General features: G+C 45.0%; 1 protein-coding gene across 2 annotated transcripts; it reads right to left on the reverse strand.

Moving 5' to 3' along the window:
• Positions 1-3,188: 3,188 nt before the first annotated feature.
• tle3a (TLE family member 3, transcriptional corepressor a) lies at positions 3,189-21,224 on the reverse strand. Of its 2 annotated transcripts, none has more exons than XM_044035922.1 (21): positions 20,831-21,224; positions 20,133-20,310; positions 19,436-19,536; positions 19,188-19,251; positions 17,826-17,870; positions 13,779-13,841; positions 13,449-13,523; positions 9,379-9,583; positions 8,957-8,964; positions 7,319-7,441; positions 7,177-7,227; positions 6,933-7,085; positions 6,371-6,503; positions 6,089-6,261; positions 5,873-5,946; positions 5,517-5,766; positions 4,859-5,106; positions 4,589-4,736; positions 4,310-4,460; positions 4,024-4,100; positions 3,189-3,729 (listed from the first exon to the last, which is right to left on the reverse strand). In XM_044035922.1, exons 2-21 carry the CDS (start codon positions 20,154-20,156, stop codon positions 3,622-3,624), a joined length of 2,274 nt encoding a protein of 757 aa, XP_043891857.1. In that variant the 5' UTR covers positions 20,157-20,310; positions 20,831-21,224; the 3' UTR covers positions 3,189-3,621. The 2 variants fall into 2 exon arrangements, with proteins under 2 accessions (XP_043891857.1, XP_043891856.1); XM_044035921.1 differs by having other exon boundaries at positions 13,419-13,523.
• Positions 21,225-21,550: the final 326 nt, after the last annotated feature.

Consider the following 21,550-nt stretch of genomic DNA (forward strand, 5'->3'; position numbering starts at 1 on the left):
TGTGGCTACGTTCTCTGACTAAGCTCCTAGTCTCCACATAGTGAAGTGCAACATCGAGTTCAGCACAGCAGCGGCAGCAAAACCGCAGCGGTGGTGGCGGCAGCAGCAGCAGCAGCAATCCAGCCTAATCCAAATGAATCCAGGTCTCCATGGTTTGTTCATCCTGGTTGGAGGGTGATGACTGCTGTGCTCTGCCGGGGTGTTTATCTCCTGTCAGTGGTTGGTGGCGGTGCAGGCCTCGTGTTATCAGGGCTCAGCCTGCTCAGGGATTGGAGGGCCCATGGAAAGTAAACATGGAACCTGTCTTTGCTTATCTACCCCAAGTGAGAAGTAGACAGAGTGTGTGTGTGTGTGTGTGTGTGTTTGTGCGAGAGAGAGAGATGCTCGAGCGAGAGAGACTTGTTTCCATGGCAACCTCCTCCTTTAACACCCCCCCGCACCTCCATCCTCACCTCCTCCCCTCCCCTCAAGAGGAGTACCCTGGTGGTCTTTGTGTAATGCGATTCCACTAGAATGCACTGTGGATTAGAGCTGCACTGCCTTCGAGCCCTAGGCAGGGCAACAGTGAAGACATTATTACCCAGATCAAATGCTGTAATCACTAGGCACTGGGGGCTTTCACAACCATCGCAGATAAAACCTAGGACTGGCAATGCTCAGGTGATTAGGGGATTATTATTCTGCATTTCAGCATGGTGCCAGACCCTCGCAGGAGTGGGGGCAGAATTCTGGTGGACTGTAATCAATGCCTGGCAGCTACAACTGAAAACAAGAAAACATTCAAACAGCGCTTTCTTCATGTGCAAGCCCACATATTGGCATGGCAGACCCTCTTTGAATTTCTGTAGAATTTTGGCTCTAATAATTAGCACAGAAGCAGAGAATTGGACTACGCTCTTGTGTTTAGCGCTGCCATGAAACACTTAGGCCATTCTAGTTTAGAAGCTTGCGCTGCAGCCCTCCTCTAAATAGGACATTGCAGCGTGGGCTTATGTATGAGAACCTGCTGAAAGCCCTCCATTGAGAGGTAGATCAGTGGAAGGCGAGACAATGACCCCTCAGTGTCCAGCAATAGGCACTCGGAGGTACAACCTTTCATCTGCAGATATTCTGCTGTTTGATTAAGTGAGGAACGAAATTCTACTTGAGCAAGGAGCTTAAGCTACAATTGCACACAGGAAGTACACACTTCAGCAATGTGGGAAAAGAAAGACTATAACCTTTAACAAATGAGCCCGTGAGAGCGAAGCATGGCGGCTGGCTCCATGCTGAAAGCATCCGGCTCTGCTTTTATAATCTAACAACAACAACATCTCTGAAGAGGCAGTCACATGAAGGACTCACAGCTTCACACACTGAATCCTAGAAGAGGCTTTCTCTGTACTAGGCCATTCACCTCATCCTGCCCAAAAGTACTTAACCACCAAAAGACCTCTCAAGAGAACTCAAGAGCAGTGTTTGCGTCATATTTCCAAAGTGGTACTGCATAAAATACCTGCCTTATTGTATCACTCCCAGTTTTGCTTTCAGTGTTAACACCATCTGAGATAAGGCCACAGATTCTTACACTGCACTGTGATTTTAAAAGCTACCCAAAGTATTGACAGAAGCTCTTTAACTTTAAACCATTGACAGAAGTCCCTGGCAATATCTTTTAAAAAAATCCCGAATCTCACCCTCCGGAGACAGTCGTTGTCCCTGAAAGTATTAAGACTTTTACTGTCAAAGAGCATGTGAAAAAGTCTATGTGCCGCAGATGCAGACTAGAGGGTGCAGAAATATTCAGCAAAATGTTCCTAACGCACAACAACTATACTGATAAGAAAACAAATACTGTGCACATATCTGTATACAAAATATTAAAATAAGCCAGCCTTTCATAAAAAAACAGGGGACAGGCTAGACTGTCTTTGTCCAAATGTAGCATTACCAGCACTATCTCTTAAGTACACCAGTTAACGTTTGACATTATTTATTGTTTAACCTGGAAAAACCTCAAAACATTAAAGCAACACATTGTGGTTTTAGAGCATGATATTTGTTTGATGATTCAGGCACGACTTCCAGGACTCTTGTCATCACAGCGAGGTTTAGGCAGCCAACCAGCAGAGTAAGCAGGATCGTATTTCAACCAGCCAAAAAAGTAGCCGTCTTCGCACAGGGTGGATTCTGCATTTGAACAATGGCTTTCTCTCCCGGTCGCCAGTCTTAGGGTCAAGCTAAGCTAACTAACTGGTAGTTTAATCTCCAGACATGAAGGTACTGGTTGCCAAAAGCGTATTTCCCTAAACGTCAAACATTTTAAAATGTTCGATATCAAGGCACCAGCACTTTAGAAATCCAGTCACGATGATTTTATATAAAAACAGTTTATTGATTTATCAACAACTGTCGACTGTACAATCCTTAGGGATAATGAGGTGTGTGCTACACAGTCTAATGTATGTTTATTCAGAGACCAGTCCCGTTTGTGAGAGGATTAGAGAAATATTAGGAAATACTGAAGAAAGCAAACAGAGCATACCCAAAATGTCAAATGTAGGAAAGGCTTTGTCTGCCACTTTTGGGAGTTATAATCCCTTGCAATTCTTGCACATCAGTATGAGTCAAACGATAGAGGTAATAATTAACACTTAAGTCTGATGTTAAACTTTGCTAAGTGGAAAAATTAAGATTCATACAATAGCTGATTGACCAGACTGAACTTAATCACAGCTGCCTCTCCATAAAACCCATCAGTCCTCCAGTTGATAATTATCCATTTTAATGTTACAGAGTAGCCAGTGTTCAGGAACAGGTCTTCATTTCAAAGCTGAATTTCTGCCCATCAGAACCAAATAGCAGAAATGACTGAAAACCCAGATTTTCTCCATCTTCCAGTCTCCAAAGAAAGACATTTCCAGAATTCATCCCTGCTAAAATCCAATGGACAAAGATCTGTATTCTGTGTTACAGCAAATAATGAAGAAAAAAGCCGTTGTCAGGGAGAAAAAAAAAATCCAAATTAGATTTCCGAAAAGGTCATTCTGGACAACGAACATGGGGGGAAAAAAGCGGAGTAGGGAAAAATTGAAATAGAATATCCTCTTACAAAGTCCTAATCTAATTTCCACCCCCAGAGGAGACAGAAAATCACGGAGAGAACAAGAGAGAAAGAACCATCACAAGTGTAACTGGACACCAAAATATAAATCTATAAAAGGCCTTTTATTACTCCATTATGTACACTTTTCACAGGACCTCCAAGGAGAAGCTCCAAATGAAGCGCCGCTTCTAGTTGTGTCATGGAACTTTAGCTCCACATTAAAAAGGACAAATAAAAAAGAAATATCCAACAAACAGAAAAAAAAACAGCAAGACATTATTTTCTTCTTCGTGCCTTGGGCAACTGCACTTGCTGTACAATTGTTAGCTGTATGAGTGAGGAAGGGCAGAGGTGAAGGACACAACATCCAGAGCCTCAAAAGCACTAACGTCCAGTTCAGTCTGGCACCGCCAAACTTCCTGCCCATCCACCCCAGGACTGCGGGCAACCTCCATGCTGTCTTTGTGGGGAAGGTAGATGGAGTAAGAGTCTGATGTTCCTGAGCATGAACATGCTCTGATCCAAAGCAGTCTGCACTAGTAGATCACTTCATACACAGTGGCCTTCTTGTCACCGGAGCCTGTCACAATGTACTTGTCGTCGGTCGAGATGTCACAGCTCAAGACAGATGAGGATTCCTTAGACTGTGAAAAGAATAAAACAGAAAAAGCCATTCAAGTCAGAAAGAGTTAACATGCTCAGCGACATCTGATGTTAAATGGAAAGGATTAGCTGACTACAGGCCAAGATTAGATTACAGTGACATCAAGTTCTGGAAAGTTGGCCCTCAAAAAGACTTCTTTGTCAGGTCAATAATACAGGTTCAGTTTTCACTGATAGGAGAGTCCTGTCAGGCAGCGGTTGCAGTGCCCTTCCTCTCAGAGACAACTATGCATACTTTTGGACAAGCTGCAGACAGAGTGTATTGATCGGCATACCTGGAATATGCTGGCGCCATAAGGAGTCCTCCAAGCATTCAACAAATTGTCCTTCCCAGTGCTTACGAACCATTTACCTGCAAAGAAAAGAAGTGCATTCAGGCCTCCTTCAAATGACAAAGTGGTATAAAAAAGGAAACAGCCTATAAATGAAGAGCTGTCAGGTCTGTAAACTTGAGAAATGTAACAGAATGTTAAAAAAAAACACACACATTCCACTAGGCGAAGTAAAAGGTCCCTCTGCCATTAAGTACAGACATTGTTATCTCTGGGTGCGTGTTCATACCACAGTAGGCGAACTTGAGAGAGAGGACGCAGCTCTCGTGCAGGTGGAGTTGATATTTGTCAGGCTTTGAGTGGTGGAGCACCTCCACGTTGCTGCTCTCCATGCCCACAGCAAGCCACTCTCCAGTCGGACAGTAGCCCAAAGAGAAGATCTGAAAATGCGGGGGAGAAAAAAAAGAGTGACTATTGACAGTTCTGGGACTAAAACAAAAACCACCTCCAGTCAGTGTGCGGGTGATATCCATCTCCCGTATGCTGCTGATATTCTTCTTTGCTGTACCTGTGATGTGAAATCATGTTGTTGCAGTTGTCGACCCTCCCTCAGATCCCAGGAGCGAACAGTGTTGTCAAGACCGCCTGTCCACAGCTTAGTGCCGTCATGGGATATGTCAATACAGCTAGCACCATCTGTATGGCCCTGGAACTGCCTAAAAATCAAAGTCAAACAGCAAACAAACATTTATTGACATTCTCTTTGGAAAAAAAATGACTGACAGATGGCAGCAATCCTCATGTGGGGGCCAAAGCCAACAACGAGTTTTCTTCTTACCTGACGAGAGTCTGGTTGTGTAGGTCCCAAACGGCAATGTTTCCATCACTGCAGCAGGAGAAGCAGACTTTAGCATCAGGGCTGATGGCCAAGGCGTAGCACGCTGGGGCTGAGGAGGTGAGCTCAGCCTTGATTCGGGGTGTTTGCGAGGCCAGATCCCAGATGGTCAACGTGCTGGCCTCGCCTCCAACAATCAATGTGCGGCCATCAGGCAGTAGCTTACAGGAGCGGATGTAGTTATCCCTGTTCTGTTGCACAAAGGACAAAATCAATCAATATACGTTCAGGGCAGTGGAGCTGGAGATAGATTTTGGTAGAAGTCGGTGGAAAAGAGGATTAAAATTCTCTGTAATAAACCAAGACGAGAATTTTCTCAAACTGAAACGGAGTAAACACATTTGTCATTTGATGCGTTCACCTTTTTTGGGAAATGTATCATGTCTGTGATCATTTTTTCCTTGTTCGGCAATTTAAAGTTCTTCTATTTACCGCAAATCCTGAGAAAAATATGAGCAATATGCGTGGAGCGGTACATTTACTGTTAAACTGTGCCTGTTGTGGTACATTGGTGGTATATTATTTGATTATGTTATGTATAAACAGTTTATACTGTGTGTGAAAACGTTTAGAGTCACGGGTGAATCATCAGCTTCCTCACCAGGCAGTCCAGTTGGGACACAGGACTTTTGCTGCCAGGTTGGCTAATGTCCCAGATTTTGACACAGCCTTTGCCACCAGTGTAGACATGGCGTGTGGGGTTGCTAATCGTAACAGCGCACACCACCTCGCCATGATTCAGTGTGTTGATCTGACGGGCATGGCGAGGAATACCAGGGCCAATCAGGGCATCCGGTGGGAAGGGCACGGGCTGCATCTGACCATCGGCACTGACGTGGAAGGAGTAGGCCCTGTAAAAAGTAGTGTTTTAATACAAAACTAGTTATAAATATAAAGGCCAGATAATCAAAGAAATGCATAAATGCATCAGGAGGAACCCTTTGGTGAAATACTCACGGTTTGCCACCAGATATGGATGTGAGGCTGGCTGGAAGGCCTGGTGCTCTCATGTGAGTGTGAGGATCAAATCCCTGAAAGACACAAGTAAAGATGTGCATGACAGATCTGTGACTGACCAGTCATCACTGCAAAATCAGCATGGTGCTCGAACTGTGCAGTTTTGGTCAGTAATACCAAATATAGATAATAAAGGGGAATGAACGGGTGCGTTACCATCGGGGAGCGTCCATAGGCTGCAGCTGCTGCAGCACTCATCTGAGGGGAGATGTGCAGACCAGCATACACACCAGGACTAGTCAGACCTCCATTCATTTCATGATGACCCATCATGGCAAAGGGGGGGTAAGACCCTGCAATGGACAGAGGGGTACGCAGAGCTGGTGCAGCTACAGACAAAGAGAGGAGAGGAATATTGGCTATGTTAACACAACAGTCCTTCAGAAAGGGATGGAATAAGTCGCTCAGTAGCTACAGTGAAAAGAGAATTGTACAAACCAAGAGCCTCCATGCCTGGTGGTTTGCCCAGGATGGGCCTGAGCCCAGGAGTGGAGCTGGTGCCCGGGGTGGGGGCATCGTTGCGGGGGGTGGGTGTGTTGGACTTGAGGCCAGGCGTGGAGGATTTGTCATTCTGGTGAGGGAATGAGAGAGCAAAATCGTGGAACCAGGCACTGTGCAGACAATTTGAGCACAAACTGAACTTAATCCAATCTAATTCTGACAACACTCAAGGTCCCACAGAGCCATAAACTGCTATTTATTCTAAAACCTATTATGGCCACAATGGAGATGTGGCCGGTTTTATCCCCTTACTGCTTTGGCTTAATCTTTTAGCGAGGCAGAGGGGAAAAAACCCCGGAATAGTTAAATACATTGAGCTATTAACAGAAGACCTGGCTGATCCTGATGCAGGACAATATTATCCCTGACGTTTAGTCATGCACTTAAGCACCGACAGCCATTCCTAATCCACTGCAGAAAATGTCCTAGATTTATTTGCACATATCACTTTGCTCCCTCTCTGCAATTTAAACCCATGGTTTGTTGTCAACTCTCTTACATGACTGAGCTCCTTGGCCTTAGACGATGGAGTGCTACCAGAGGACGCCACTGATGCAGGGCTGTTGGGTGTGTCCTTCTTTGGAGGGCGGGGCTTATCAATGCCATTTTCAGGTGGAGAGTGGGAAGGACTTGCCCGAGGAGTGGCAGGATCCTGGAGGAAAAAACCAGAAAGAGTTTCATATTTATGCTCCAGTGTTATTTCACATCTCACCACAGTTGCAGTTCCATCCTTCACTGCTTACCTCATTTGACACGTCTACTACCAGGTCATCACTTTTCTCTCCATCACTGTCCTGTAAAATAAAATGGCAAATGAATCGCCTCAATAAATGTTTTTATTGAAATGTGAAACAGGACTAGATTCAGGGCTCAAGGAAGTCTTACATATCTGCTCATGCTGTCCTTCTCTTCAACTTTGCGTTTCTTGGAGTCCAAACTGTAGTCAGAGGAGCTGCGGTGCTTCTCACTGGCTGTGCGTAAGCTTTCTGATGGGGATATTGAGTTATTCTGCAAAGAGAAAGCCAAACACTTAATTGCCATTTTGCCTTACACTGTAAAAGAAACTGGTGAGTCATTCATCCTTTACAAATTCAGAGAACATGCCGTGCCAACTGAAATACCAAAGATGCTTCATTTACAAAACTATGGATGCCGCAGGCTCTTTAAAATGCAGCTGCAGGCCTGCTCCAAACAGTTCCTGACACCAGCCAAGCCCAATCTCACACACAAGCCTGTCCCTGGCTACACAACAGAATGGCCCGTTATCTGAATTGAAAGGCGGAGGGCTTGTTTTCTGAGCTGGGCTCCCTCCTCCTCATAACTGGACAACAAACAACCTCACAGGGACATGAGCAGTGTGTTGTGGGTGAACAGAGGGCCTTTTCTCCAGAGTCAGTCAGGCTAAGCATGAGAGAGCAAGGGGGGAGGAGAGACAGAGAGAGGGATAGACAGAAAGAGAAAGAGAGACAGAAGGAAAGAGGGGGACTCTATGTTGTGGGCATGGGACATCGATTGCTGCAGCGTGCTTAGGAACCATGTCAGCTCAGGCTTTGAACTCTGATAAAGAAAGAGAATCTATATCCTGTCCGTGGACACAGCAGCATGGGACTGACTGCTGCTTCTTCATGAAGCTGGCCTGCCCACACAAGCTGGGACAACTCACTCCAGACGCCAACAGAATGGGAGGAACTCGGCAGGTGTCCAGCAGCTTTCACAGGAGTTTGTCATTTGCCTCCAACCTGCCAAGTTCTCCCTTATTCTCTGTCCCTTCCTCTGAGGACCAAAGCAACAACATGGACCAAGTCAGCAGCAGCCCAGGGAAGTTAACAATGGCCGATGGACAAGCAGTCTGGGCAGAGGGCCACTGTCTGCATAATGGCTAACTTTTAAAGAGATGCTTAGCGTGAGTCATTAACCAAAGTCACCACTCTGCTATCAGATGACCTGGGACAAGAGCACAGAAACAAAACAGGCCTGCTAATCGCCCCGGGAGTTCCATTTCTTCAGACATGACTGCACCCATTCAGCGAGCCAGGCTCACAGAAACACAATCTCACAGGCCCATCACAAGCCATCAGAGATCGCAGCCATTCAAATAAAATGCTTTAGCAGCTCCAGCCAGGCAGGTAGGAGAGAAGGAAAACAAAACAATCCTCCATTTGTGTTCAGAAAACATTCAACACATGCCAGGGAGACGAAACAAACAATAAAGACAGTAGAAGGGATAAAATTATCCTTCGCGGATAATAAGTCCTAGTGTCTCTGTTAATATGAGGAAATAACAAGGCTTCTAATCTCTTCGGCATGATACCAGTCATTTCCCTTCTTGGATTAAAACACACAGGACTTCCATTTCTAAACTAATTAATAAATTCACTGAAAGCGAATTAAAACAGGACACACAATACTCAGAAACACAGACGATGTGTGTAGAAGAGTAAACAAATGCAAATTTGTATAACATACACACGCACACAATGTAATGATTAAAATTGATAAAGATATGAAGATTTGGACACTTACCGTACTCTCTGTGTCGCAGACATTACAATGGAGGCGGAGGCGATGATGAAACCAAGTGGAGCAAAGAGAAACACAAGTCAGTTAGCAGATCATAACAGATGCTTGCGCTTGAACGTGTGAGATTCATCTGCAGGGCACATGGCCCCCTTATCACTGTGTGTTTAAATGCTGTTGAACAGCTTATTTTGTCATGGGCTGGGAATGTACCAGCTCATTACCCAGACAGAATGTGAACAGACAGGATGTGGTGCTCACCTAAGGGCCTTAGGATTCTGCTCTGTAATGTGAGGCACTCTGCATGTATTTGCTTTTAACCTGTTTTACATCTATGCAATAATGTCATAATACAAGTTTCATTTCTCCTTCACAAACTGGTGACGTAGCTAATGCCTGTATGGACGGCCACAAGTTTAACCCCTCACCTCTGTGCTCAAGATCATGATGGTTTTTCTCATCCTTCACTGGGAGGTGGGCTTGGCTGCCCAGGGCGCCGAGTGCCAGCAGACCTGATCCAGATCCCGTCACAGGGGGGATGCCGGGCGGCTGCAGGCCTGAGGGGTGAGGTGGCAGCTGAACTGGAGGCCCATGAGCAGCGTGGGAGAGGTGCTGTGCTTGGAGTTGCTGCTGCTGTTAGTAGACAAGAAGAAAGACAGACAAGACACCGAGTGGGTCGGAGGGAAAAGGCAAGGCGAAACCAAAACCTAACACGAGTCTGATCAGATAAACCCCAGCTGATATTAGCACATTCACACATCTATTACTGTGAGGATCAGAAACCAATCCCCCCTCAGTGCTATTTCCATACCAGACCAGGGTGGCATAAGCCCCAGATCTGTGCTGAGGAGAGTAGAAGTTATGACTCATAATAAACTGCTCAACACGTCTGATGCAAAGCTGCGGGGATCGACAAATTCAGTCGCACAGTGTTTGGCAGCACACGGGTCAAACACATAATAAAGTTGTTGTTGTTGTTTTCATTCTACATTCATTGAAAAAACAAAAAACAAAAAACAAAGCAAAGACAGACAGCCACGTAACAAAGAGGAAATACTTCATTTTTGGTAAAATGGTGCATTTCATACTGCAGCACAGAAGCACTACTGCGTCATCAGCGAATTGAGCGATCGTCTTATACGGATTTCCATCATGGTAAGGTTTGGTATAGTACTGCATGGTTTGGAATGGTAAAGCCCTGGGTCAGGCTTGCATTTCGACTGAGAAAAGTACCTTCACTTGGTAGCAAAACATTGTACTGCTGCGACGACAACGAAGGACAACGTTTAATGCGACACAACAACGGAGGACATTCGAACAGCTCTTTTTTTTTCTGCTCGGTTCCTGATTATTTGTAATAACAAGACATCAAGCTTTGTATGAGAATAGACTGTGGGCATTTGCCTCAACGTCCATTTGATATTTACTTGTCTAACGATATTGTACCATTCTGGTACCACAAGGGAAGGATGCCAAAGAATGGAACGGCTAGGTTCAATGCACACCATACTGTACCAAACTGTTCCATGCAGTGGAAATACAGCTGTAAAGCATATGAAGCGGTGTCGGAATCGGTCAGCCTGCGGGCTAAACAACTACCTGTTTTAACACTTAAACACAACTGACATCAATTCACCAATTTCCCTTTTTATGCTCTTGGATTTACAGAACACGAAATCATTGCACACCCAAACTTTAAGAGACTTTGGGACCACTAAGTGCTACACGCTGGCACTCCTTCCCTCTCACTCGGAGCATTTGAATGTGTGTTTGTGTGTGTGCGTCTGGAAGGCTGCTCCGGGAGCCAGGAGCAGGGGTCCCATGCTGGCACTCACTCAACCCTCCAATATTCACCATCAATATTTGAAAGGCAGAGGGAAATGGATGGGAGTTAAAAGGCACTCAGCATGGAAGTAAGCAGTTTAAAGCAAGGTTAAATAATACTTAGCCGAGACGCCAATAAAAACATCAGCAATTTATTACTCGTCTACAAGCCAACTGAATAATTCAGCTGCTGTTACAGCATGTACCTCCTGTCTTTTACAGGGTAGATTTCAATCAGTGACCATTTCAGGAATATTAGACATTTTATAACTGGGTAGTGGTACAATATACAGGGGTCCAAGTCAGTAGGACTTCGCCTTTAAATTTCCTTTTTATAACTGACATTCAGTGACAGGGCTTACCAAAGGGCAAATTACACTGAAAATATGACCTTAATAATGATCTATTGGGCATTTTAATTGCTTCTTGCTTTCTTTACTATCTGCCCTGAGGGTAAGGAGGTCTGTGATGAAAAAAAGGTTTCTAACTTGCAACCTTGTCCACTGACCCATTGGACAGATGTCAATCTAATTACAAAAGAAAAAGAAAAGCCAGGGCAGGGTGAGAGAGACAGAAAGAGATGGAGACAAATAAAGAGAGGGAGAATAAAGAGCAAGCGAGAAAGAGAGTGTGCTCTAATATTGCGTCCATGAGGGAAATTAAGGAGCCAGTTCATTGGCAGGGGAGAGCAATCCATGCTCATTGTGTTTAATGAGGCACTGATGGGTAATATGCATGGCTGATCAGCAAGAGCCCTCATTAGAGGACCATAAATGAAGACAATAATAAATAAAGGAAGGAGTGTGGCCCATTTCCTCTAATTTAATATTTCAAGATAAAGACCTTCTCTTTGGCCCTTTTCTCCCTGACCGAGTGGAGCTACAGACATAAAAACACACGGGCAGACAGTTTAGTTAGAGTAGTATTGTGAAAACCCATAGCACTTGGGCAGGAGAAGTGCCATCCAACATGAACAAACACTTCCAACCAATTCCATTAACAACAGCATAGCACATTAGAATAGATATTTAAGGTGAAAGGAGAATCGGAAACCGTCTCTCCATTATCATACTGTATTGTGCACTGTATTCTTTTTCCTCATTGTTCAACATGCTCACAGCCATGTGAGGCAGTGTCCAGGTGGCCACTTGCAGGGAGAGCGATGGACTTCTCTGAATATTTTCATGTGTTTAAGTGAAACAGGAAGCACCACCAGCCAGGTTCATCTCAACACAACCAGCTGCCCTACTTGCATCCTATTAATGGCCCACGGCCCCATCAATAAGGCATGCAGCTGGCTCCTGGACGCTGTCTGTCTACTTGGCACGCTCTTTCACCCCACCTTGCTTTACAATATGCATGAGGATTTTGGCATGCCTACAGAGCTTCTCCTCAATGAATAACGAATGGAAGGGTATTCGTAAAAAAAACATACAGTAGCAACATTTCCAGCGCCTCTGACACGAGCAACCAGCGGGACCTGGAGGGAGGTCGGACCAGTTCACACCAGGTGTGAAATAGCAACGCATGTTGAAATCATGAATCGACATGTCAGCCTTCTAGGGTGTGCAACGCAAGTCTTGATATTTAATGCTACAACTTTCAAGTGATAGACGAAGACCAACAGACGGCCACAGATAAAAGATCACAGCTACACCAAAAACTACAACAGTATTCACACATTATATTGTTAAATGTAAAAACACAAACACACAGGAAGGAGCCACAAATCAAATTTGCTTTTCTTCGGGAACAACTGCTGCTTGCAGCTGCTCTGCCTTAGTGAGGGTGTAATAAAGCATCTGTTTCAGTCCAGGAGATAAAAAACAAACCACTCTCCTCCACCCATTGAATTCCAATCTGTGCCTCGAGTCATCAAGTCCGCCTTCTGTGCTGGCCTCTTACGTATGCTAAAGTTCCGGCAAAGACTCAACTGTAATAGTAAAATCACAGATAGTTTGAGCTTTGTATTGAGGGTGAAACCAATCACTTCTCTTTTCAGAGGACAGGTTGAGTACCACTGATCAATGAGGAGCAGATGGTATTTTGAAGCAGTGATGAACACCACACATTACCGCTCAGTGCTGCGGTGTGCAGCAGAGACACTGTGCAGCACAGTCACAACTGCTGACTGCTGTCTGTACTGTCTCGGCGAGCATGCAGCACTGGCTGTGTTCTGCTCACACTCAGCCTTCTAATTCCCACAGCTATCCAGGTCAGCAGTGAGGGATGAGGCTCCTCGTTAAAACCTTAGCCAATTAAAGCAATACGTGCTGCGAAGGGGATCTCAAGAGCTCTCAAGCTCACATTTATAAACACACAACAAGGCAGTGAAGATGCCACAGAGACTAAAGCGGGAACATCAGACCAGAGCCCTGGAGAGCTACAATTGCTGTGCATAAAGTTTGAATTTAATGGTGAAAAATATAGCACCAAAGTGGAAACAAAAAATTAACACATGTGATTCAAGAAGGGGCAAATCTGCACTATGAGTTAAGCATGTGGTGTATTAGATTTAATCAATAGTTCAGACAATTGTTGAATGAAGGTCATGGAAAAGTAATGTTTACAGCTTCTGATAATCATTTGTGCAGATTTGCCCCTATCCAATGTCAAATAAAGGAATAAAAGGGGGTATACACACGGTGAGAGGCAGATTGGGAAGTCCACGTACCCCGATGATAGCATTCAGCTCAGTCATTGTCACCTGTTTAGCCCGTTCCACTGCCTGAGCAACCTGCTGTTGGTGCTGTGGGAAGACATTTACAACAGATGATTGGCACAAGCGAACATCTCTCGCACACCCACTTATCTGTGACTTTCACACCTAATTTTCATCACACCGCTGCAGTTTTAAAAGCGATAGCAAATGCCACACATAATTACTGTGAATTGCTTAACCTGAACATTATTTGCAGGAGCATCTTTACAATAGTGGCAACAACATGCAACTTTATTTTAGAGCTAAACTATCAACGTGTTTGGGAGCCACATTCAAACTCACCTCTTGTGACAGGAAAGGCATAATTTGAGCTAAAATTGCGTTGAGCCGTTTGGCAATCTCCGTCTGCAAAACAAAAGAGGAGCAAAATGAGAGGGCAAAGTATGAAACAGACAGTGACTTCACATAACCCCGCCTCTAATGTTTACACCGATTAAGTCAATTGCCACGGCAATCAGAACTGCTTGACTCAACATCCTCTAAACAGCGTGATATTGACATTTGAAATATTTAAAACATTAGGAGAGCCCAGGGGGATGGAGCACAGCTGTGCTGAGAGTGCACTCCATGCTAAACGGATATGAGCAAGCAAAGTGCTGCTGTGTTGAGAGGATCCTCTCTCACTCTGCCCTGCTTCCCCTCATCTGCAACGGCGCTGTCCTGCAGTTAACCTCCAAGTTAAACCACACAACCACACCCCAGGAAGTAAGGCCCACTAACCAGACAGCACTGTTTACTTACATGTGAAAGCAAAGGCCATTTACATTAGAGGTTATAACTGCAGGTTGAGCAAAGATTAGAAACCATAATGACCTCAAGGGTAACACACCTCATATCTATGATCAATACCAGCCTGTAAACGTTATGAGCGCAGTGCTAGTGCTCCTCTTTTACAAGACTGGCGGCCAGGCCATTTCTCACTGCAATCAGCTGCCCAAACCAGCCCCATCCATCTACACAAGCCTGCCTCCATTCCTCTGCTTGTCTACCAACTGCCATGGCAACGGCTGCAGCCCTATCTTGCTGGGATCATTATGCAAATGGGACTTCTGCTTGACCGTAACAGGCTTTAAAATCATATTACGTGCTTAGAGGCAGGTCATTAAATTGAATTTTCAGCCTGTCGATCACATGAAAGTAGCAAATGAATGGCGAATAAAAAAGGAGCAACAGGAGGAGGTGTGCTGGGGAGGGGGGGCGAATCACCCCCGTAAAAGCATAGTCCACTTCCTCTGATTCCTCCTTCTATCAGAGGAGGACGCTCAGGTTAGAGCTCAGCACAGGGAGCAGAAAAATAGCGATGCCAAAGCTACATCATCAATGGAATTTATGAGCTGCAATTCAACCCAGGGCCACTGCAGAACACAAACACATCACAGGGATTTTCTCCGATTTTTCATTTGCAGTAGCATACTCAATGTACTTTGCCGACTGCCAGCCTATTTATTACACATGGCAGAAATGGCAGGCAGTTTTGGCAGCCAGATGTATTACCTCTGAGCAGAGCCAGAGAGATTGGAGAGTAATGTCTAACAGAACAAGACCTGCTGACCCAAGCTGCAACATGGATAGCCACTTAGCCAAGGAAAGCCAGCACGACAACAAATATAAAAGGGTAGCATGTGTCGCAACTATAAACAAGATAAAACTGATTATAAAGTAACTGCTGTCCACAGTCAAGAAAGACAAGAGTGAACTCTAGTCTCTTTTGACGCACAGTAAATGTGACCTATAACGGATGAAGCAATGAAAGGTTTAGATAGAGGTTTTATGGGAATTAGTATTAATGCAATGTGATAAGTGCTCTAGCAAGGGCTGAAGAAGGCCCTCAGAAATAGTTGAAAAGCTACAGAGCCTGTATAATCCATGTTTGTTGAGATAAGCCATGTCAATAGCAGTCGAACATTTGACAGGATTTGTGAAAAGGCCTTGAGCGAACAGAGCATTTCGTCTGTAGCTTAGTGTCATGGTGACAGCTGGCTGGGAGAGGTCAGGAGGTTGCCGATCCACCATGCCCTAAACAACTGGCAGCATCCACAGTCTCACAACACAACATGTAAATACACGGAAAAAGCATCAAGCCAGCTCACCACCGCTGTCAAAATAGATATAGTGCAGCGCTCTGAGGAGTTTTTTTCCACTGGCAGATAAAAATGGGGCTGTTGCCACTTTAAGTAGATGACAGCTTGGCCCTTGAGAGGCCAGCTTTGTGCTGCTGCTACACAATTACAGGTACTCGGACCTGTGTAGCACCACTTTGAGAGCACTCTCAGGCTGGCTTGTCAATGCTGTGCAGAAAGGTATTGGCCTGTTGCTATCAGCAGTGGCAAAATGGAGCTGTGACACTGATGAGTATTAAATACAGCGGGAAAACAACTGGTGGCTCTGATCACATGATCCAAATATAAACAATACTTGACTTGTCAGATTTAGAGGGTCTCCAATTTGTCCCAAGATGACAGCGTTTCCTGATTTTTCTAGCAGGGCGAAATTCAGACCGATGCTTCACTCGTGGCTCGTCTCAGCCAGAAATTGAGGCATGTTCCCATTAAACTGAGATGCCGCTGACGGTCTCAGTGTTGTTTTTAATTTGAAGCGATTCCAGCATACATTTCTGTTTGGCATTTGCGGTTATAAGCATTGATGGCAAATGAACCAAAATCCTGCCTAAATGGATGCATGAGTCATTATTATGACATTGTGAGCTGCTGCACCGAGTCTGGTCAGGCGGTTTTCTTAGATGATGACTTACATTTTGTAACCATAAAATAACAAAAACAATTCTAGCATATTAACAGACATGACACCAAACGGTTCTCAACCTGTAACTCAACTCCAATTCAGCCCATTATGTCAGAGATATTGGAGCTTTTGAAGTCCTAAAAAAACCTCCGTCTGTTGAACCAATTTCCACTGCACACCTGTTTTATTTGAATGAGCACTGCTGGCTGCCTCCGTTTGCTTTAACTTGGATATTGCAGATAGTTTGCTACTTAGCAAATGCTTGTGTCTGTGTTATGTCTCCGTTACACCTACAGGTAAGAGCCAAATCTAACTAAGCCTCCCCAACAGCAACCCTGTGCAGCTCTTGGAAACAAGCACCAGATGATGGTAATTACTAGCTGACATCACGCAACAGAAATGAACTGTTTGCATCTACATACTGTCACGCCTGACAGAGGGGGGATCACATGACACTGCGACATCGGTCCATCTCAGCTGTGTTGGTGTGTGCATTCTAAAATGTGAATTACGTCCACCGCACAGTAATGAAAAAGGCACAGTTAAAGGAATGGATTTCCACAGTATGACATAAATCTCCCGGCAGTAAAAGAATATGGTTGTGTGCATCCAATAGTCTATCCCAACCCTGCCTGTTAACCACTCCCCATCTTTTCCTCCTCCGCTGCCCGAGCCTTGAGCTGGGGGAGCTGCATGAACGGGCCCACACTGTTTGCTCACAAACACTCTGTTCAGCAGGTTAGGGCCCCACTGATGAATTATTCAAGCGCTTCCATCAGCTCTGTTGAGGTTCCTGATAAAAGTCAGGCGCTAAAATGGATCAGTCGATTAACCTGTTTACACAGAGCTGGGCTGTTGCCCCTCCCCCAGCCTTATTCTCCTACTTGTCTGCAGCTTCCATCCCCCTCCTCTTTCCTCTGGTTGGCGATAAGTGCCTGACAGAAGCTATCACAGCAGCCAGAGCCCTGACAGACATGTGGCAGTGTGACACTGGGCCCAGACACTGATGGATCACCCTCCCCACACCAATCTACCATGCCCCCAATGCTGTTGCTAACCATGCTATGACTGTCTCAAGAGAGGAGACAGCTTTGCCGGTTTAAGAGCAGCTTGCAAGGGAATCTCAGGGTTACTCATTCATACTTTCTTTATCTCATCAGGCATCAGATGCGATTGATCTGTGGAACAATTGCATGTAGGATCTTTTGATGAAGATAAGGACATAATGAGGGGCAGAAGGACTTTTGCCCCATTCTTGTAATCACTGCTCATTTTCAAAACCGGGCCTCCTTTTAATCATTAAGTCAAAGGCCAAGCCTGCCAAAGTCTACCTCTAATCTTATCAAAACCCTCAGACAAATCCTGTCTATATACCACTAGCAAACAAAGGAGGAGGTTATAAGAGTCAGCAATTATACAAGTAATGATACTGCTTTGTTTGTTTGCAGTAGATCCACCTGTTCACAGCCTGTTGCCATGCTCACTTTAGTTCAAGGCCCTATAAGCAGCTCTTCCTGGGTCTGACTTTCTCTGACACTGTGGGAAAAGCAGTGAGCTGAAAGACATGAGAAACCTAATGGTACTTACCTGTTTGTGCATCTCTATGTTCAGCCCGTAGGACATCTCATAATACTGAAAAAGGAAAGCAAAGATTCAGCTGTAATCAATCACGTTGACAGAAGTCACATTTACAACTAGGTTGTTGCTATTTTTCCACATCACATATAATATGACTATTATAATTGATCACTACACTGATTACATCAACACAAGGTTCTAGCGTGATTAAAATGCAAGTCCAATCCTGCCGCTGTGAGCAAATGTGATAAAATAGACTCGGAGAGAAAAAAAGGAGTTCTTTGAACAGCTGACAGCGGATATTCAATAAATCGATATGGAGTTGTTTATAGTGTGGGCACAAAGAAGAAGAAGAAAGGGCTGGATTTATTGATCACCATCTTAAGCTCTCAGATCTCCAGGATGTCTGTTTACTTAGCGTAACACGATTGCTCAACACTTGATATTTCAAGCCAGGTCAGTCTGTCTGGCTGAAATGTAATCCGTGGAGCCCACAAGTGGCAGCCAGGGCAGAAATGGCTTTCCAGTCAGCGTCTATTTGATGAGGCCAATGCATTATTCAGTCCATTAGCTTCTTCGAAAATTACTCTCAAACAAGAGAGCCATTCTGTCTGAGATCAGAGCCCCACAGCCGTAGCGTAACCTGACACCCAGTGCTGGCTGTGGGATACTTTCCTACATGTTTACCTAACCTCCTCCCTGTCAGGCTGACATGTTGTTTTCCTGTGAAAAGAATGTTTAACTTAAGCCTGCGTGTATTGGTTTAAGTCATCCCGGGTGTGTTTACCTGGGACAACAGAGCACACTGCCACTGAAGAACCTTCTGCGTCATGTCTAAACCAAATTCCTGCATCATGGGCACACCTATGTTTTCCTAAACAGCTGATTAATTTAAAGATAATACTGAATGTTTCCACTCAAACCAAGCTTGACGTCTTGCAGAATAACCTGCAGCATGTTCTGCATCCTCCATTTTGTTTGCTGTGGTGAATTTTCCCACACACTCGCTCTGGCCCTCCACCAACAGCTCACGCCTAATTTATGGCTGTGCATATGTCTAAGCGTGTCTCCTAGGAGAATAATCAGATCGGCACACACAGAGGGCAGCACTGCAGGCGACCCTTGGAGATCAGGGGCAAACTATAATGCAGCCCCAGCCCACTGCCGCCCGCCAGTCAGGAAGAACACCTCTGTAACAACCAGCCACATCAAAACCCCCTGGGGGCTTTCACAGGCCTGTACGTGACACTCAGCCCGCCCTAACCACCACACAGGTGATCACAAAAGCCTGTCTCACTCCACCCCAACTAGATCTACAACAAGCCTTGCAATTTGGAACCATAATTGCTCCCTATTGTAACACAATCTTACCATGACATAGTGGCGTTGCATCTCTGTCTTCTCATTGGCCAGTTTGTCATACTCCACCTTAAGACTAAAATAGAAAACAAGGTGTCAATTTCAGGCTTCTCTGTCACTTCAATAACACACTTAGCAATTTGACAGCAGTGTATGTAAGAAAAATGTGGTCTTTCTTCATTTGTGCAGAGGTCAACAACCACATATTAGCTTTATTATTCAATAGAGAGTAAATGTTGAGCATTGGGTGGAATCATTACCTGTGATATTGGGCTTGTAGGAACTGAAATTCATCTTTAATCCTGTCACAAGACTCTGCTACGGTGAATTTAAAGCCAGGCTGACCGGGCTGATGTGGAGGCTGGAAGAATGTTGTTAAAAAAAAAAAATCACATCAGTCGAGAAACAGGAGAGGGATTTCTTTATCATCTCCTGCAATATGTCCCATGCTGCTGGATAATAATATAAGAGTATTATTATATTATAATATTAGACTATTTGGAAGAGCATATCTCCTCTGCAGAAAATAAGACATTGCCACATTGAGCAGGTGGGTCTGCTTCACACCTCCTGAAGCTAACAACACGGCATAAAAAAGCTTTCACACTAAAAATCTAATCCAGTTTGAGGAAGTTTAAAAAAAAATAGAAGAAGAATTAAAACCACCACCTGTCCTTATATTCAGCAGAGTCATATGTTAGTGCATGGCTGAGTAAATATCTCTAGGCATGCAGAAACCATCTGCGTCCATTTACAACTAAGTGCATGTTCTGATGTAACATAAACACATTAGAATGTAACATACAGAAATGTGATGAACCGCTTTGACTGTGGGGACGGCTTTCTTTTCTTTAACTGTGAGGACACCGTCGGTCAGGAACCATGTCACACGCCACTGTTGTCACACACAGATACACTGTGTAAGCTGTAGTGAGTGGAGAGGAAGCGCTTTCTTACCGGATGTCGGCCTTGTGGATACATCTTGGAAAACTATCCTTTGTTTATGTCTCCAGCGTTCAGCAGGTCCTTTGGCAAAATGGCTCAAACGTGCTCAGAGCCACACCAGCCTCGGCTCACAGGGGTGAGGAGGGGGTGAAGAGGGGAGGTCGAGTGTTGGGAAATGACGCGGTTTAATCTATAGACAAAGAAAAACACATAATAAGTAGTCAGCGCACCAAATGAGTCCAGTGTCATTAAAATTCGAGGGTTTCAAAAAAACAAAAAACAAAAAAACAGCACCAGTCCTGTGCGCTTTTCTGATTCTCGATGACCTTATTCGGTCAGTGGTCAACGACTGACTCCAAACAACACACTCACACATACATGTCGCATTTTATCATTTACATTTATGCACAAACAACACACGAGGAAATCACCACTTTTCGACGAGGAAATCCAATGTTTGCACTGATGTCGACGAGTGTCCGTAAAATGACCACAACAACAAAAAGCCCCATTACAGACCGGGGGAAGACGGACAGGCCGGGGCCGACGGCAGCTGCTGCCGCTGCCGCTGGCTCACACACCTCGTGTTTGACTCCGCGGAGAGAGCGGTGATGGAGCGGCTGTGGTAAACCGTCCAACCTCCCAACAACAAAACAACCGACAGAAAGACATGGAAACCAACAACTCTGTCTGTGAAACAGGCTACGTACCCGTGCGCGCTCCGTCCGACTTTTGTTCCCGAGGAAAGAGAATCAGAGCGGGCTGTAATTCATGCATTTAATCCCTCCTGGTGTGAGCGCGGATCCCGACACGCATCCTCCGTCTTTTCTCTGGAGCGCGTACAACCACAGTTGATCGAGCTCGATCAAAACTACTTTAAATCTCAACCTCCGGTGAATGTGGAGCTGGTTAATCCACCCAAAAAAAGAAAGAAAAAATATACAAAAATCCCTCCAAAATCTGCCTTCCGACGCGAGTGTAGGTTGGAGATACTTTAAAAGCGTAACATGGTACTCTCTCCACAATCACGCGTTTCCCCCTTCGGTTGTCCAGCTTCACCCTGGTTGTTGCCACACACAGGCAGCAGAGGCTGAACTGCCGTGAAAGCGCCTATCTGTCCAATCGGATTACGGGGAAGGAGTACGGTCACATCTGCCTATCGGAGAGCGACGGCCCCCACGTGGGGCGCGAAGCTACATGACATCATCCCCGTGGATCCAGCGCTGAGGATTCTTCATACGTCCGTCCCACTGTGTTCAGCAGCAGCAGCGTTAGTGCGCCGATGGTAACATTCACATTGGACAGCACTAATGCCACATCCGAGCCTCATTAATGTGATTTTTTAAATTATTATTATTTTATTTTGCTGCCCACATAAAGTTGATGAATTATTGGGTGAGACCACCATCATGAGGAGGGGTGAAGCATGC

Source organism: Solea senegalensis, linkage group LG10 (genome assembly GCF_019176455.1).
Source record: "Solea senegalensis isolate Sse05_10M linkage group LG10, IFAPA_SoseM_1, whole genome shotgun sequence".
NCBI lineage: Eukaryota > Metazoa > Chordata > Actinopteri > Pleuronectiformes > Soleidae > Solea > Solea senegalensis.

Bases quoted from the DNA above. Each gene is read 5' to 3' on its own strand.
- tle3a (XM_044035921.1), bottom strand. From the start codon at position 20,156: ATGTATCCACAAGGCCGACATCCG. The intron at 7,228-7,318 runs GTAAGACTTCCT...TTTATTTTACAG, and splicing joins AGGACAGCATGAGCAGATAT to GACAGTGATGGAGAGAAAAG. The intron at 6,262-6,370 runs GTTTGTACAATT...CTTTGTCTGTAG, and splicing joins ACCAGGCATGGAGGCTCTTG to CTGCACCAGCTCTGCGTACC.